The 16,755-nt window shown below is 28.6% G+C and overlaps 4 protein-coding genes across 7 annotated transcripts; 2 read left to right on the top strand and 2 right to left on the bottom strand.

Annotated features, from left to right (window-relative positions):
- The first annotated feature begins 530 nt into the window (after window positions 1-530).
- Window positions 531-1,322, top strand: LOC134833589 (RNA polymerase-associated protein LEO1-like). The gene has a single exon (XM_063847953.1). It carries the CDS (start codon window positions 531-533, stop codon window positions 1,320-1,322), a length of 792 nt encoding a protein of 263 aa, XP_063704023.1.
- A 15-nt stretch (window positions 1,323-1,337) lies between these two features.
- Window positions 1,338-5,142, top strand: LOC134835130 (claspin). The gene is made up of 3 exons (XM_063849997.1): window positions 1,338-3,198; window positions 3,987-4,296; window positions 4,355-5,142. The coding sequence occupies exons 1-3, from the start codon at window positions 1,338-1,340 to the stop codon at window positions 5,073-5,075; spliced, it is 2,892 nt and encodes a 963-aa protein (XP_063706067.1). The 3' UTR covers window positions 5,076-5,142.
- Window positions 3,166-3,906, bottom strand: LOC134835129 (ATP synthase subunit s, mitochondrial). Its single transcript, XM_063849996.1, has 2 exons — window positions 3,752-3,906; window positions 3,166-3,696 (listed from the first exon to the last, which is right to left on the bottom strand). The coding sequence occupies exons 1-2, from the start codon at window positions 3,839-3,841 to the stop codon at window positions 3,208-3,210; spliced, it is 579 nt and encodes a 192-aa protein (XP_063706066.1). The 5' UTR covers window positions 3,842-3,906; the 3' UTR covers window positions 3,166-3,207.
- A 3,026-nt stretch (window positions 5,143-8,168) lies between the features above and the next one.
- On the bottom strand, window positions 8,169-14,542 carry LOC134834983 (YTH domain-containing family protein). Of its 4 annotated transcripts, XR_010162190.1 has the most exons (8): window positions 14,348-14,542; window positions 14,206-14,230; window positions 13,417-13,557; window positions 10,344-11,999; window positions 9,334-9,423; window positions 9,139-9,272; window positions 8,496-9,073; window positions 8,169-8,238 (listed from the first exon to the last, which is right to left on the bottom strand). XR_010162190.1 is itself a non-coding variant. In XM_063849819.1 (7 exons), the coding sequence occupies exons 1-7, from the start codon at window positions 14,354-14,356 to the stop codon at window positions 9,014-9,016; spliced, it is 2,115 nt and encodes a 704-aa protein (XP_063705889.1). In that variant the 5' UTR covers window positions 14,357-14,542; the 3' UTR covers window positions 8,431-9,013. The 4 variants fall into 4 exon arrangements, 3 of the variants coding, with proteins under 3 accessions (XP_063705889.1, XP_063705890.1, XP_063705891.1); XM_063849819.1 differs by lacking the exon at window positions 8,169-8,238 and having other exon boundaries at window positions 8,431-9,073; XM_063849820.1 differs by lacking the exon at window positions 8,169-8,238 and having other exon boundaries at window positions 8,431-9,070.
- Window positions 14,543-16,755: the final 2,213 nt, after the last annotated feature.

The raw sequence follows: 16,755 nt of genomic DNA, 5'->3' as shown, positions 1-16,755 counted from the left end.
ATTTTAAACTGAATATTATGATGAATCAGTAAATAAAAAATACTATTTAATTATGTAAATTTGTTGTTTTAATTATTTTTAATATTATTTTTTTTTTAAATTTTATATATTAATTTAAATAATATTTTTAAAAAAATATAATTAAAAAATTAATTTTAAAATATTAAAATTAATATTTTTTATTAAAAAAATTAATTTTAATATTAAATTTTAAATAAAATTAATTTTAAAATATTAAAATTAATATTTTTTATTAAAAAATTTATTTAATAAATTTATTAAAAATTAATTTTAATATTAATATTAATTTTTATGGGGCTAAAAATAATAAAAAAAATGTAAAATATAATTAACTTCTCAAATTTTGAAAAGAAAAAAAATTCATACAAGCTTTTTATCAAAGTCCCAAGCTACTTGTACAACTTTTCATGAGAAAAACCCGCGAAATATTTGTTTTTATTCAAGAAATTCATCTCGTCAGGTCTTAATTTTAAAAATTTAATACAAAAAGTGCCTCAAAAAAGCTAAAAATGGATCCCGATACGAGCCAAGCCTTCACCGAGGCTAATTCCGATGATGAAATGGAGAGTTTAATGCTGTGCGATAATGAAATCGACGAAAATAGCGACAACGAGGACGAAGCACCGAAAGTCACAAAGAAAAATATGAAAAAATTACTCAGCGACAGTGAAGAAGAGCAAGAAAAGGATGAAAAACAAGCGGAAACAGAACCAGAAGTTGCAAAAAAGAAGAAATTCTCAGCTTTGATAGATTCAGATTCGGAAAATGAAGTTCAGGAAGACCCGAAAGAGGCTGAAAAAAGTTCTGATGACGAAAGTTCCGAAGAAAAATCAAATTTTTCGAAGCAAAAAGATAAAAAATTGTTGAGCGATAGCGAAGATGAACAAGAAAATGATGAAAAACAAAAGGAAATTGTACAAAAAAAGAAATTTTCAGCATTAATTGACTCAGATTCTGAACCTGAAGCGCCTTACGAGACAAAAAATACTTCAGATAACGAGAATTCTGATGGAAAAACGAAATTTTCTGCCTCTCCGAAGAAAAAATCGAAACAAAAACGCAAGAAAAAGGAAAAAACCAAATCGAATGACATTTTAGCAGGTTTAAATCTCGATTTCGGAAGCGACAGTGACAATTCTATCGCTGGTTCGGAAAAGTCTTCGTCAAAAAATAGCGACTCAGATGGAGAATTATCGGGAGATGAGTTCATTAGACAAGCCGGAGAAGCAAATTTACATTCAGATGAACCAAAAAAACAACGAGTGAGAATTTTTTTTTTATTTTTCTTAAATTTTTATTAATTTTTTGTACTTTAGATGTCAGCAAAGGAAGCAATGGAAAACATGAAAATAATTCAGAGCGAATCTCAACGCATGGCAAGAGAAGCTTATGTCGATATTCCGTATCACAAACCGAAACAACATTCCTTGAAGGAGTTTTTAAGCCGAAAAAGCGTTTCGAGGAAGGAAATTCCGAAAGTTTGTGTCAAAACGACTGCAGCTTCGATTAAAATGTCGCAAGAAGAGTTGGAAGAATATGAAAAATTATTGAAAGAGCGCGAAAAAGAAGCTGCGGAATTCTTTAAAAGCGAATCCGAGCCCGAAGAGGAGGAAGAAACGACACCCGAGACAGAGGAAAAGAAGGAAGAAGAGCCAAAAACGGAAGAAATTGTCGAAAAATCGAACGCTGAGTTGTTAAAAGAGATGGATGAAGCACTTTCGAACGCCGTTGGGCAACAAGACGACATTTTATCGATGATTGACAAACAAAACATTGAAAAAACGGAGGATTCTGCAGCGGAAGTTAACGAAAAATCTGAAATTCAAGAAGAAATTGTCGAAAAAATTGAAGAAACTCCCGAAATTGAACCAAAAGTCGTTCCTGAAACCGAAATTTCGCCTGAAAAAGACCTTCCAAAGTCGCCAGAACAACAAATCGCCGCAAAAATCGAAGCAAAACGCAACAAACTTCGTTCTCTTTTGGGAGATTTGCCGGAAATCAAGCCAATTGTTGCCGATCCAACACTCGTAATTGACTTAGAAACGGGCGACGTTGTCAAAAAAGAGCTTTCAGGTCCCGAATTACTCAAAGAAAAGTATTTGAAGAACGCGATAGTCAAATCTCAAGTCCCGCATGACCAAGATTTACAAATTGTCTCGTTGGAAAATGGGATGCATGTCGAACATGTAACGGTAAAACCGCAAATTGACACGTTAAAAGTGAAAAAAGACGTGAAACCGGGAGCTGCTTACATGAAATTAAAGGAAGAATTGCAGAAAAAGATCACCGAAAGTCGTTTGAAGGTCGTTCAAGAGCGAGAATGCTACACAAAAAAATTGGAAGATGAAAAAGCGCAATATTCGGGCGAAGAAGAGGAAGAAAATGAAGATTTTGAGGAAGAAAATGAACAAGTTGATGAAGAAAATGACGATAAAAATGCTGAAAATGAAGAAATGGAAGTCGATGACGTGCCAGAAACAGAAGAAAATGACGTTGAAAACGAATCTGAGAGCTCGGATGATGATTCTTCCTCCTCCGACGACGAAGAACTGCCCGAAGCAACTCAAGGAAACGCTAAAAAGAACCGAATCATCAAAGCTTTTGAAGATTCTGACGACGAAACGACCGAAAAACCCTCGGAAGTCTCCACAAATGATATTTCCCTGTCAGATTCGATGCCTCTGGGGCAAGTTTTGCCGCCGGAAACGTTCCACGATGCGTCAATTACGTCAGAAACATCCTTCAAAGTGCCCGAAACTCCAACAGAAACGCTCTGGGATGCGGAAAAAGACGAAGAAGACTTGTCAGCTCTCTGTTCGGGACAATTTGGAGCGACACAGGCCCCTTCAGAAATTGTAGAAACGGAAAATGATGACATCAAAGCCTTATGCGATGATAAAGACGTGAACGAAGATGATTTAACTGACCTTTGTTCGGGTACTTTTGTCACACAAATCCCTTTAAATGCTGAAAATGAGGAAAAAATGTTAGAAAATGAGGCAGAAAGTGTTGAAAAATCCAAAAAATCATCTCCTGAAAAAACAATTTTGGGTAAAAGGAACGTAATTCTCTCATCTGATGACGAAAATGACGAAAAAATCGAAGAAAATCTCTCGCCAAAGAAGATTAAAAAGCTGAAAAAGAAGAAAAAACGTCGTGCAGCCCTCGAAATTTCAGGTAAAAAATTTATTTTACTTTAATATCCAACTCGCAATGCGGTAAAGCCTTCGCCAGTTCTTCTTTAACCTTCTTTTCATCCTTCACATAAGCCAAATTATGAGCAACAAACTTCCTCAAGTTGACCAAATTCTTCACATCGAGCAATCCTGCGTCGGAAATGTTTTGACAATCGATGACTTCAAGGGTTTTCAGTGTTTCTTTGACATGCATGAGGTTCGAAAAGACTCCATTATCGACATAAACGCAATTTTCGATGTGAACTGAGTCAACAGAAGTCAATCCGCGCAAATGGTTGAACCCATTAGAGTTGATTCCAGCTTCTTTGGCGTAAATTTCTTTGATTTTTCGTGTAAACGGGATCGTATCCGGAGGCAAAAAGTTGTAATCACAGAACAAATTTTGTTCGCCGACAAATTTGACACAAGCTCCATTCCGTAAAAGCCATTCTGCACAAACGCGATCTGCTCCGTGCTTCCTAATTCGTGAAGAATCGACCTGAAAATCGAATTTTATGAAGATTTTTTGGGAAATTTTTGAATTTTTTACTTACCCGATTGAACATCATTGTGACCCATCCCCAAAATTGACGAGTTTGAACCGAATTTGGGGATTTTTTTAAACATTTTGTGATGGAAAACATTTTTTTATTCAATATTTTTCATTTTTTCCGGCAAATTTGTTTATTTTTGGTCGATTACGTCTTTTTTTGACATAAAAAACGAATCAGCTGCTCGTTCAGGGGCGTAGTTAAAATAGAGGGAACTAATTTTTTCTTTTTTTTTTAGATGACGAGAGCGAAGAAGAAGAATTTGACGAAAGTGAAGGAGAAATCGAGCAAGAAATTGAAGATCCTGAAGAAGCGGAAGTATTTTTGGACTACGATTCGGAAGAAAATGAGATTGAAGTTAAATTAACGAAGCAGGATCGTCAAAAAGTAGCTACCAATTACTTTGAAGCGGAAGCCGAGTTGAGCGGAGATGAGGTTGGAAGTGCAGATGAAGACGAAAAAGATCTCGATCGCTTCGATATCGAACTCGGGGACGAAGATCAGTTCGATCAGGATCAACTTCAAGCTGAATTAGGCAAAATTCACATGTAAAAAAATTTTTTGTTAAATTTTCATTATTTTTTATTAATTTTTTTTATTTTTCAGGCGTCGCGTTTTAGATGAAGACAATCGCGAAGTCAAACTGCTTCAAGAGATGTTCTTCGAAGACGAGGAGAAAGATGGCGTTGGTCGAACACGGAAATTCCTGTGGAAAAATGTAGATGGCGCTATCAACTTAATGGAAGGCGTCGCCAATGACGATGAAAATGCCGGTTTGCATCACAGCGACGACGAAAACGAAGAAGAATATCGTAAAATGCGACATGAACGTGAAGCACTTCTCGCGAAAAACAACGAAGAAAAGGAAAATTCGCTGCAACTCACGATGGAAGCAACAAACGAGACAACTTTGATACAAAAATCAGTCGCAGCTGAGACACAAATCGTCAAAAAACGCCTCACGATCATCAAAAAAACGCTAAATAACTCTACCGACAACTCTCTGACGACCAAAAATAGTGACAGTCCATTCCTGATTTCCTTCGATAAGGTTCACAAAGAATCGCGAGCCTCGTTTTTGGCGAGAGATGAAGAAACACTGACAAAACTCGCGGGCATGGTAAAGGAAAAGGATGGCGATGCAATTTCAACGGCATTGGGAAAAGCGAAAAATTTCGTATTTTCGGTTGTGACGCCGCCGCCAGCTTCGAAACAAGGCAATAAGAGACCCTCGGATGCTGCGGGAACGGAAGAAACGCAGAATAAACGACAAAAAGTCGAAAAGTCTGACAAGTTTAAGAAACGCCTACTGGATAGTCTTGTATAAAATTTTAGGTTTTAAGTGAATGATAGGAAATAAATTTAAATGATTCGTAATTTTTTTTTTATATTTTTTAAAATTTTTGATATTTTGTTTACTTGAATTAGCGAAAAGCGATTTACAAATTTTTAACGGTAAATTTTTTGAATTGACATTTGGAATTTTAAGTAAAATTAATTTTATTTTTCGTGTCAAAAAAAAATTTTTTTTTTCAGTTTCAATTTTTCGGCAGTTTTGAGTTATAAAATGATTAAAAACGATAAATTAGAGCCCTCTGATAAATTTTTATCCATTTGGAGCAAGATTTGACAAAAATTGCTTTGACACAGTTTTTGACATAGTTTTTGACACAGTTTTGCTCTTGATTTAGTTTTTAAAACAAAACTATGTCAAAGAAAAAAATTTTTTTCAGTTTCAATTTTTTAGCAGTTTTGAGTTAAAAAATTATAAATTAGAGCCCTCTGATAAATTTTTATCCATTTGGAGCAAGATTTTACAAAAATTGCTTTGACACAGTTTTTGACATAGTTTTGCTCTTGATTTAGTTTTTAAAACAAAACTATGTCAAAGAAAAAAATTTTTTCAGTTTCAATTTTTTAGCAGTTTTGAGTTAAAAAATGATTAAAAATGATAAATTAGAGTCCTCTGACAAATTTTTATCCATTTGGAGCAAGATTTGACAAAAATTGCTTTGACACAGTTTTTGACATAGTTTTTGACACAGTTTTGCTCTTGATTTAGTTTTTAAAACAAAACTATGTCAAAGAAAAAATTTTTTTTCAGTTTCAATTTTTTAGCAGTTTTGAGTTAAAAAATGATTAAAAATGATAAATTAAAGCCCTCTAATAAATTTTTATCCATTTGGAGCAAGATTTGACAAAAATTGCTTTGACACAGTTTTTGACATAGTTTTGCTCTTGATTTAGTTTTTAAAACAAAACTATGTCAAAGAAAAAAATTTTTTTCAGTTTCAATTTTTTAGCAGTTTTGAGTTAAAAAATGATTAAAAATGATTAATTAGATCCCTCTGACAAATTTTTATCCATTTGGAACAATATTTGACAAAAATTGCTTTGACACAGTTTTTGACATAGTTTTGCTCTTGATTTAGTTTTCAAAACAAAACTATGTCAAAGAAAATTTTTTTTTGAGTTTCAATTTTTTAAAAAATGATTAAAAATGATAAATTAGAGTCCTCTGACAAATTTTTATCCAGTTTCAATTTTTTGGCAGTTTTGAGTTGCAAAATGATTAAAAATGATAAATTAGAGTCCTCTGACAAATTTTTATCCATTTGGAGCAAGATTTGACAAAAATTGCTTTGACACAGTTTTTGACACAGTTTTTGACACAGTTTTGCTCTTGATTTAGTTTTTAAAACAAAACTATGTCAAAGAAAAAAATTTTTTTCAGTTTCAATTTTTTAGCAGTTTTGAGTTAAAAAATGATTAAAAATGATAAATTAGAGTCCTCTGACAAATTTTTATCCATTTGGAGCAAGATTTGACAAAAAATTGCTTTGACACAGTTTTTGACACAGTTTTTGACACAGTTTTGCTCTTGATTTAGTTTTTAAAACAAAACTATGTCAAAGAAAAAAATTTTTTTCAGTTTCAATTTTTTAGCAGTTTTGAGTTAAAAAATGATTAAAAATGATAAATTAGAGCCCTCTGATAAATTTTTATCCATTTGGAGCAAGATTTGACAAAAATTGCTTTGACACAGTTTTTGACACAGTAGTTTTGCTCTTGATTTAGTTTTTAAAACAAAACTATGTCAAAGAAAAAAATTTTTTTCAGTTTCAATTTTTTAGCAGTTTTGAGTTAAAAAATGATTAAAAATGATAAATTAAAGCTCTCTGACAAATTTTTATCCATTTGGAGCAAGATTTGACAAAAATTGCTTTGACACAGTTTTTGACATAGTTTTGCTCTTGATTTAGTTTTTAAAACAAAACTATGTCAAAGAAAAAAATTTTTTTCAGTTTCAATTTTTTAGCAGTTTTGAGTTATAAAATGATTAAAAATGATAAATTAGAGTCCTCTGACAAATTTTTATCCATTTAGAGCAAGATTTGACAAAAATGGCTTTGACACAGTTTTTGACACAGTTTTTGACACAGTTTTTGCTCTTGATTTAGTTTTTAAAACAAAACTATGTCAAAGAAAAAATTTTTTTTCAGTTTCAATTTTTTAGCAGTTTTGAGTTAAAAAATGATTAAAAATGATAAATTAGAGTCCTCTGACAAATTTTTATCCATTTGGAGCAAGATTTGACAAAAAAGGCTTTGACACAGTTTTTGACACAGTTTTTGACACAGTTTTGCTCTTGATTTAGTTTTCAAAACAAAACTATGTCAAAGAAAAAATTTTTTTTCAGTTTCAATTTTTTAGCAGTTTTGAGTTATAAAATGATTAAAAATGATAAATTAGAGTCCTCTGACAAATTTTTATCCGTTTGTAGCAAGATTTGACAAAAAAAGCTCTGACACAGTTTTTGACATAGTTTTGCTCTTGATTTAGTTTTTAAAACAAAACTATGTCAAAGAAAAAAAATTTTTTTTTCTTAAAAATAAAATTTTAAAATATTTTAGAATTATTGATAATATGAATAATAAAAAAATAATTTTTGAATTTAACGGTAATATTTTTGAATTGACATTTAAAAAATTTTATAAAATAAGATAATGACTTACCCTTTTTAAGAAATATTCAAATTTTAATATTTATCAAAGAAAATTTATTTTAAACTTTTTTAAAAGAAATGTCAATCCAAAAAAAAATTTGAAAATTATTTTTTTTTATCATTAAAATTATCAAAATTTCAATTTTTAAATTAAATCATTTAAAAAATAATTATTTTAAAAAAATAATTTATTCTCAAATGAAGCCATCATTTATTTTTCTAAAAATTTCAAATAAAAACCCACAAATTTTTTTGTACTGAGAAAAAAAGACGATTAAAATAAGTTTCTTTATTATATTATTATTATAATTATAATTATTATTAATATTCATTTTAATATAAACACAAATAATGTGACAAATAATTTACTTTTTTTACCACACTTTTTATGTTTCATCATCAGTTTTCTTTTTTGCATCATCATCAAAGTTACGTTTAAATATTTATTTATTCAGACTATCAGAAGCTGAACGATTGAGTACATCTTGTAGGTAAATATTTTTGTATTTTTTTTTATAGATGAGTTATTCTTATGCGACTCCAGTCTTTACAGCAACAATGTTAAACAGAAAACAGTTTATAGAGTTTTTGAGAAATTTTACTATTTTTTAAGTCTACACAGTGAGTTGTTTGATTATTATTTATTTTTTTTTATTAGAGTTTGCAGTTGTCGTCATATTGTTTATTTTTTATTAAGAAAGTGCTCTATAATTAGTTTTTTTTTGCGTTTTTTATTATTACCTTAGACTTTGTCTGTTTAATACTTTTAATCGATCGCTTCAATTGTTACTTTTTTTTATAATCACACTAAAACTACGATTTATTTTTAATTTTTATTTACTAAAGTTGCACTGAATTACTTTTTTTTAGTATTTTTTTGCATGTACTTTGTAAGAACACCATATATTCTGTCTTTGTTTGCCAAATTAACGATATTAAAAGTAAAAAATGAAATGTTTTTGTTTGTTTTGACATTGATTTGTTGCATAAAGTTTTTTTTTGTATTTTTTTTATGTTTAATTGGATCACTATACTAAAGTTTGTATGTAATATTGTTTATTTTTTTATATTTTTTTTTTAATTTTTTTTTTGTTCATGTTATTTTTATTTATAATTAATAAGTTTTTAGATAGTTTTGAATATTTTATATTGAATTGTTTTTTATTTTTAATTTTTTTTTCAGTATTTCCACTTTTTTAATTTTTTTTTAATGGAATACTTTTCACTTTTATTCACTTTTTCGATAAATGAATCACTTTTTACTCGTTCTCGGGATCAACAGAGTTGTATTGAGGACGATAGCCGCCTCCGCGTTCCTGCTAAAAAAGGAAAATTTTTAAAAATTATTTTTTTGTTGAAATTTTGGGGAAAATTGAGGACTTACTCTTCCTTCTTGACGACGATTGTAATAGTCATTGTTGAAACCTCCGCGATTGTTGCGATATCCTCCGCGAGAATATCCTCCAGATGAGTATCCGCCTTCGCGATCGCGATCAGAGTTTTCGTCACGGCGATAACCTGAAAAAATGTATTAAAAAATTAGATTTTTGAAATTTTTAAGATGAAAAATGAGACAAACCGTAATTGTTACGATTGTAGCCTCCTCCAGCGGATTTGTTTTCGTATCCTCCGCCGTTTCCGTGATAGTTGCGATCGAAGCCTGAGTTGCCTGTAAATATAATTTTTTTTTTGAAAAATTTGTTATGATAAAGTTGATGAAATTATCAAAAATGTTTCAAATTTAAGCTTAAAAAAATAAAAAAATTTAATTTAAAATAAAAAAAAAATATTAAAATAAATTTTTAAAAATAAAATTATGAATTTTAAGTTTAATAAATAAATTTAATTTAAAAAATTAATAAAAAAAATAAAATAAAAAAGATGACAAATATTCAAAAGTTTAAAAGAAAATCAAAATATTTAAAATTTACAAATTTTAAAAAATAAAATAAAAATTCATTTTTTTTCATATAAAATTTGATAATAATAAAAATTTTCGAATGTTTATTGAAAAAAAAAAATTATAATTTAAAAAAATATTTTAATTCATGAAAATTTTTTTTGATAAAAATTTTTAAATTTTTAAATGTTCAAAAAAAAAAATTAAATTAAAAAAATTATTACCTATAATTAAAAAATAAATATTTAATTAAAATGTCAATTCAAAAAAAAATTACAGTTAAAATAGTTAAATTTTTTTTTCCATAAATTTTTTTAATTAGAAAATTTTTATAATATTCGAATGTTCATTTGAAAAAAAAATTAGGTATCAGAAAATTTTTAAAAAAATTTTTTGAAAAATTTTTAAAAATGAAAATAAAAAATTTAAAATCTTCAGTTACAAATTTAAAAAATTATTTTTTCCACAAAATTTTGTTAATAATAAATTTTCGAATGTTAAAAAAATTATAAAAAAAAATTATCAAAAAAAAAAAAAAAATTTTTTAAAAAAAAAAATTTAAATGTCATTTTAAAAAAATTGACAGTTAAAAAATTTGAAAATCGCTTCTTGCTAATTCAAACTGAAAATTTAAAATTTTTCGAAACTTTTTGTAAATATCATGTTTAAATTTTAATTAATTTTCTTACCTCTATCATTATTATAGTTTCGCCCTCCGCTTCCATTGAAACTATCACGCGGATTGTTATTCGACTCTTGATATCCCCCGCTGCGATATTGATGCGGCGGAGGAGGAGTTCTTGCGCCCGATGATCCGGGTCCGCCATCGACGCGACGCGAATCTTCCTCCCGTTGACGTTGCTCGTAATGAACAAAGTCATCGAACAACGAAGTCGAATGTTTGTAAGAATGAATGATGCGCCAAACTTGTTCTCCCTTCGCATTGGGGACTTCTTGCGTATCGCGGGAATTCGTAACGGGTTTATTTTCGTTATTTTCCAAGCGAATCGCACGCAACTGAGGATTGGGGACGTCTTTTACGTAAATCCAACGTACCTTGAACGAACCTTTCCATTTGTTTTGCGCCCAAACGCTCGAATTCGAGGAATAATCGACGCTCGAAATCATCTGAGCCATGCCGCAAAAATGCCCGCTCCCGTTGACGGAGTAGAAGAGATAAACGGCACCGCCTTCCTTTTCGCGTTCATGAAACGCCTGATCCAAACGCTTGTTGCCGTGCTCCGTCGAACACCAAATGTTGTATTTGATGCTGCGATGAATGTCGTCCTCGGAATACGACTTGATGACGAAGAAACGGGCAACTTCGATGTTTTCGATCTCGAAATGCGCCGGATTGTACTTCGACATGTCAAGCAGGGTGTCAAGAGTGACGGGAGCGGCGTCAGTTGCAGCTGCGGAATTTTGTTGAGATGACGCCGGAGGAGCGGCACGCGTCATTGGGGGACGTGATTCTTGCGCCGAATTGTAATTTTGCGACGAATAGTCGTCGTAACGCGGATAACGTGCGTTATTTTGATAGTTTTGATTCATTGACGAATGGTTATTCGCATGATGCGAGGACGGTTGATGATTATTGTAACGCCCTTCTCCGCGTTGAGCATAACCTCCGCTATTTTGATATCGCTCCCGTTGACGATCGTCGTTGTTGCCGCCGCGATAATTGTCCCGATTGGTGTCACGTGTCGCATTTTCGCGTCCCGAATATTGGTTTTGTTGTTGATTTTGCTGATTTTGTTGCTGAACTTGCTGCGAAGCTGCTTCGACAGCTTGATCGGGTGTCGGCCATGCCGGATTTTGCCCGTTTGCGCGACTTCCGTTGGCATGCGAGTCGTTTGCCGCGGGAAAATCCGTTTTGGGGGGCGCCGCTTGAATAATTGGGGGAGGAACGAGCGGCGCGCCAGATTTTGCGGGCGAATCCCACGTTCCGATATCCATGTTATGTCTTCCAGGCACCATTGGCGGAGGCGGCATTCCGGGTTTCTTCTTAATGCCTAACGAGCTCGTTGTGCTCACAGTCGGTTTGGGCGGCTGCGACGCAATCGAAGCCCATGTCATCTTGCGGGCGGCATCCTTCTGTGCTTGGTCCTGTTGGCGCGAGTTGCTGTGAGAATTGGTGCCCGACGAGGCATTTCTGTCGTTAAAGGGTCGATTGAGACTCGAGATTCCGCGTTCAATGTCTCTTACGCCGCCATCGTAGCCGCCGCCTCCTTTGCTGTAACTATTGTAATCATCGTAATTGTGTCCCTGCTTTCCTCCACGCGAATGATACTGATTGCTGTTCACTTGTTGTGATCCACCCCAGGCATTGTAATTTCCATTGTTTCCTAAAAATGGCAACAGAAAAATTAGTTTCACGTTGAAAAATTTTGATTTTTGTGTTAGTACAAAAGCACGCAAGCAACCAAAAATTGCGAAAATGGAAAAATTTCACACAAATATTCAATTTTTTTTTTTGAGAAAAAATCATATAAAATTTTTTTTTTTTTTTTTTTTTTTTTTTTTTAAATCATATGAAAAATAATTTTTTTTTTCGTTAATAGAAAATATTTTTTTAAAAAAACTCTTGAAAAAAATTAGGTATTATTTATTTAATAATATTTATTATTTCAATGAATTTTTAAAAAAATATTTTTAAGAAAAAAATTTTGTAAAAATAAATTTTTGAGAAAAAATTTTTCACATTATTTGATTTAAAATTTTATTTTTGAAATTTTGATTTTTACTTTTTAAAATTTAATTTTAATTTTTTTAATTTTAATTTAAAGACTTCTCATTTTTAAAAAAATTTTTTTTGTTTCTTTTTATATTAGAAATTTCTTAAAATCGAAAAAATGGTTAAATTTTATTCAAAAACAAATATTTAAAATTTTTCAAGAAATTAATTTTTTTTTCTTACTTTCAACTTGAATTAAATTATGAAATTAAAAAATATATGAGTTGAAAAAAAGAAAAAAAAAATTTGTATCTTTTTTTTGATTTAAGAAATATTTATAAAAATTTTATTTTTGAAAATTATTTAAAAAAAATGTGTTTAAAATTTTTCAAAAAAATAATTGATTTTTTTTAAGTTTTAATTCTTTTTTGAATTTATTTACGAAATTTTTAAAATTTAATTTCATTTGATGATATTTTGATTGCACGAAATTTAATAAAATTTATTTTTTAATTTTAATAAAAATTTAATTTCGTTTTATTTATTTATTTATTTTTATTTTTTTTTTAATTAAAAAAAATTTTAATTTTTCATTAAATATTTTTCACTGATTTAAAATTCAAATTTGTTTCAAATTTATGGATAAATTAATTAATTTTTTTAAGAATAAATTTTGAAATGTTTATTTGTAAATTCTACTAAAAAAATTTAAATTTTATTTTGTAGAAAAAATTAAAAAAAATAATAATTTCGTTTTATTTATTTTTTTTTAAATTAAAAAAAATTTTTTTATTTTATTTAACTTTAATTTTTTGAAAATTTTTTTAAATTAAGTTAAATTTTTAATATTAATTTTTTAAATTTAAATTTAATTTAAAATTTTATTAATTAATATAAAAAAATTAAATAATTAAAAAAAAGCCAATATTTAAAATTTAATTTAATTTTTAAAGAATTTCACAAAATTTTTTAAAATAAATTTGGAGCATTTTATTTATTTTTTTTTTTTAAATTTAATTTCAGAAAATAAAACTTCCCGTGAAAAAAATTAAAATTTTCCATTTTCGCAAAGGAATGTTAGTATTTACCATCAGCGCGATGATTGTTGAACGATCTATCTTTTTGGTTATAGGACACGGAAGAGGAATTGGAACCTGCATGATTATTCGACCATTGACCAACTTTTACACTAAATGGATACTGTAAGTTACTCGACCCATTGTTATTACCTGCGATGTGACATCATCATGAGCGACGAAAAAGAGAAAAAGAAAAATGATCTTCTTCGTCTTCTTATTAGAAAAAAATGAAAGAAAGAAAGAACGAAACACATAGAACGCAAAAAATTCTACACGAGCGAGCAATTCGAAAGAAAGAAAGAAGGAAGAAGATAACAAACAAAAAATTTGTGTAATACTCGCGAAAGAGGTCAAGAAACTGCAAAAAAAAATGATGCCTCATCAGATTCTTTGTTCTCACGCGAAAATTTCTCGCCTTTATCATCCGTCGTCGAGGCTTACTGCGACTCGATTTCTGATATCGCTCGAAGTCGCTGTACGAGGGAGTGTGTCGCGTACGTGCACGGCGCCGTACAGCAAGTGAAATGAGAAAGAAAATGGCAGAAGCGGAAAAAATTCCGGATTCTTTCGGTGAAAAGACACAAAATTAGCACGCAAAACTGGAAAAACAACACAAGAGCATGCGAGAAAGAAAAGTTGTGGGAGCGAAAAAAATCAAAATAACGCCGCCCGTCGCGTTCTTCGCTAAACGGACTCCATTAACACAAAAAAAATGATATTTTTACACATACGCGAGTCATCATCGCAAAAAAAATTAATGAAAAACGAGAATTTTTGTGATAATTTCGAGATTCTTACCTTGATTTCCTTGTCCTTTCATTCGCTGAAAAGGTAAAACAACACTTTTGTATTAATAAAACTTGGAATTGCGGCGATTTTGAGTGATTATTTCGAGATAATTTTGGGATTTTAATTGTGTTACACGTATCATATACACTACCTCAGACATAAAGAATTTTATTCAATTTATCGCTTTTCTTGCTTAGTTGTACGTTTCACAAATTGCTTTTTAGCTTTTTCAATGTCTATTGGGTCTTATGTGCTATTTTAGCGTTTTTTTTAGCCAAACACTCGGCTTATTTTTTATTTTATATTGTCCTTTTTTCACGAAATTCACTGATTTCCACGAACTTCACTGAGTTGCCAATGTCGTAAGGCGTATCAAAGTGTCAAAGTCACGAACGAGGCGGTTCAAAGAGAGCAAATTGCTTGGATGAAAGACTTGAAACTTGAATAGGGGAACTAAATTTTTTCATCAACCAAAAAAAAAATTTTGTTAAATCATTTTTACATTTTCGTGTTAAGTAAAAATTATTTTTTTTTCAATCGAGAAGATTTAAAAAATTCAAAAATACATTTTAGTTTGATAAAAATTTTTTCGAACTTTAAATTTAAAAATTTTTAATCAGGGCTTAAACTGCTTTCGACTTTTGCTTTTGCTTTATTGCTATTGCTTTGACTTAAGCAAAAGTTTTTGAAAATATATTGCTTTTGCTTGCAAGCAATAGCAAAAAGCAAATTATTTGCTTTTGCTTTTAAAGCAATTTCTTAGTGAAAAAAATTCTTTAAAAAAGCAAAAAAGCAAATTATTAAAAACTTTTTATTTAATTAAAATGAACTTAATTTTGTTAATATAAATTTTCTAAGCCACTTAAATTTTTTTTAAACTTTTTGTTCAACAATTCCAATAAAATTAGATTGACAGTTTTTCAAATTTTTCAAAATTTTTTTAAAATTATTTAATTTTTGTATAAATGAATTTTAAATTTTCTTCCCTTGTTTCAAAAAACATTTTTTTGTCCCCCTATTTTGGAAAAAAGTTTAATAAAAGTTTCTAAAATTTTCAAAATGAATTTTTTATTGAAATTTTGAATTTACTAATTTTTAAATTTTTTTTTATTATTTCAGTATTTTTAACATTATTTTGAATTATCCGTTGAGTTAACTTATAAAATATAATTTATGTTTTTTAAATAAAAATTTCACAATAAATTTCGATATTTGCTATCATAAAATGTTTTAAAATTTTGCTTTAATTTTTTAAATTTCAAATTAAAATTTGCTTTTGCTTGAGAAAAAGTTAAAAGCAAAATTTTTTTTTTAAATGTCGCTTATGATAATTTATTGAATTAAAATTAAAATCTATATTAATTTAATTTTTTAAAATATTTTGTAAATACATATTAATAATTTAAAAATAATTATTTAAAATTGAATTAGCTAAAAAGCGATTTTCAAATTTTAAATTTTTTGAGCTGAAACTTACGAAGGTTTTTTAAATAAAAATTTCACAATAAATTGTCATAAAATGTTTTATAATTTAATTTTTAATTAAAAATTTTAAGAAATTATTTTTTTTTATTAAATTATTTAAATTTATTTTAAACAAAATTATAATTTTTTTTTTCAAATTTTAAATTTTTTGGAACCTTTTTTTTTTTATTTAAAGTTGGATTTTTTTTTTAATTAAAATTTTTAAAAGAAATTTTTTTAAAATTGGTAAAAAAAATTATAAACAAATAATTTTTTTTCAAATTTTGGATTTTTTTTTGAAAGTTGGAAATTTTTTTTAATGAATTTTTTTAAAGAAATTACAAAAATTTGTAAAAAATTATAAAAATTAATTATTTTAGTTAAATAATTTTTAAAATAATTTAATTTTTTTTTTTTCAAATTTAATTCAAAATTTTGAGCAATAATTTTTAGGTTTATAAATTATTTAGAAACCTTTAATATTTTTTACTTTAATCAAAAATTAAAAAAAAATATTTCTTAATTTATCAAAAAATTTATATTTTTTTCTTCGAAGTTATTTAGAAAAATTTGAAAATTAAACAAAGATCGTAAATTTCAGTTCAAAAAATTTAAAATTTGAAAATTGCTTTTAGCTAATTCGAGTTTAAATAATTATTTATAAATTTTAAAAAGTTAATTTTTTTTAGTTTTTAATTTCAATACAAAAAAAAATCTTTTAATCAACAAAAAACAATCTGTTTTTCTTCAATTAACAAAATTTAAATTATTTTTAAAAAACAAAATTTTTAGAGTTAATTCACAAAAATATGTCAAAAAGTCAATCCATCAATCCAGATCACGTCACAATTTCAATGCGGGAGTGTCAACTCAACAACTTTCACATGCAAAAAAAAATCAATCAGCAGCAAAAAAATACTCGCAAATCAACTTTCAAAAAATTTAAATTCTAAACAAAAAAACATCTGATTTCGAAGGCAAATCATCTGTTCTCTCGCACTTCACATGCGCCACGAAAATTTCGTCAAAACTCGCTTCGAATCGTAATTTTTGAACACATAAAATTAATTATCACACATGCAATTCACGCTTTGT

Source organism: Culicoides brevitarsis, chromosome 3 (genome assembly GCF_036172545.1).
Source record: "Culicoides brevitarsis isolate CSIRO-B50_1 chromosome 3, AGI_CSIRO_Cbre_v1, whole genome shotgun sequence".
Classification (NCBI taxonomy): Eukaryota; Metazoa; Arthropoda; class Insecta; order Diptera; family Ceratopogonidae; genus Culicoides; species Culicoides brevitarsis.
This window is presented reverse-complemented; position numbering and strand designations above follow the sequence as displayed.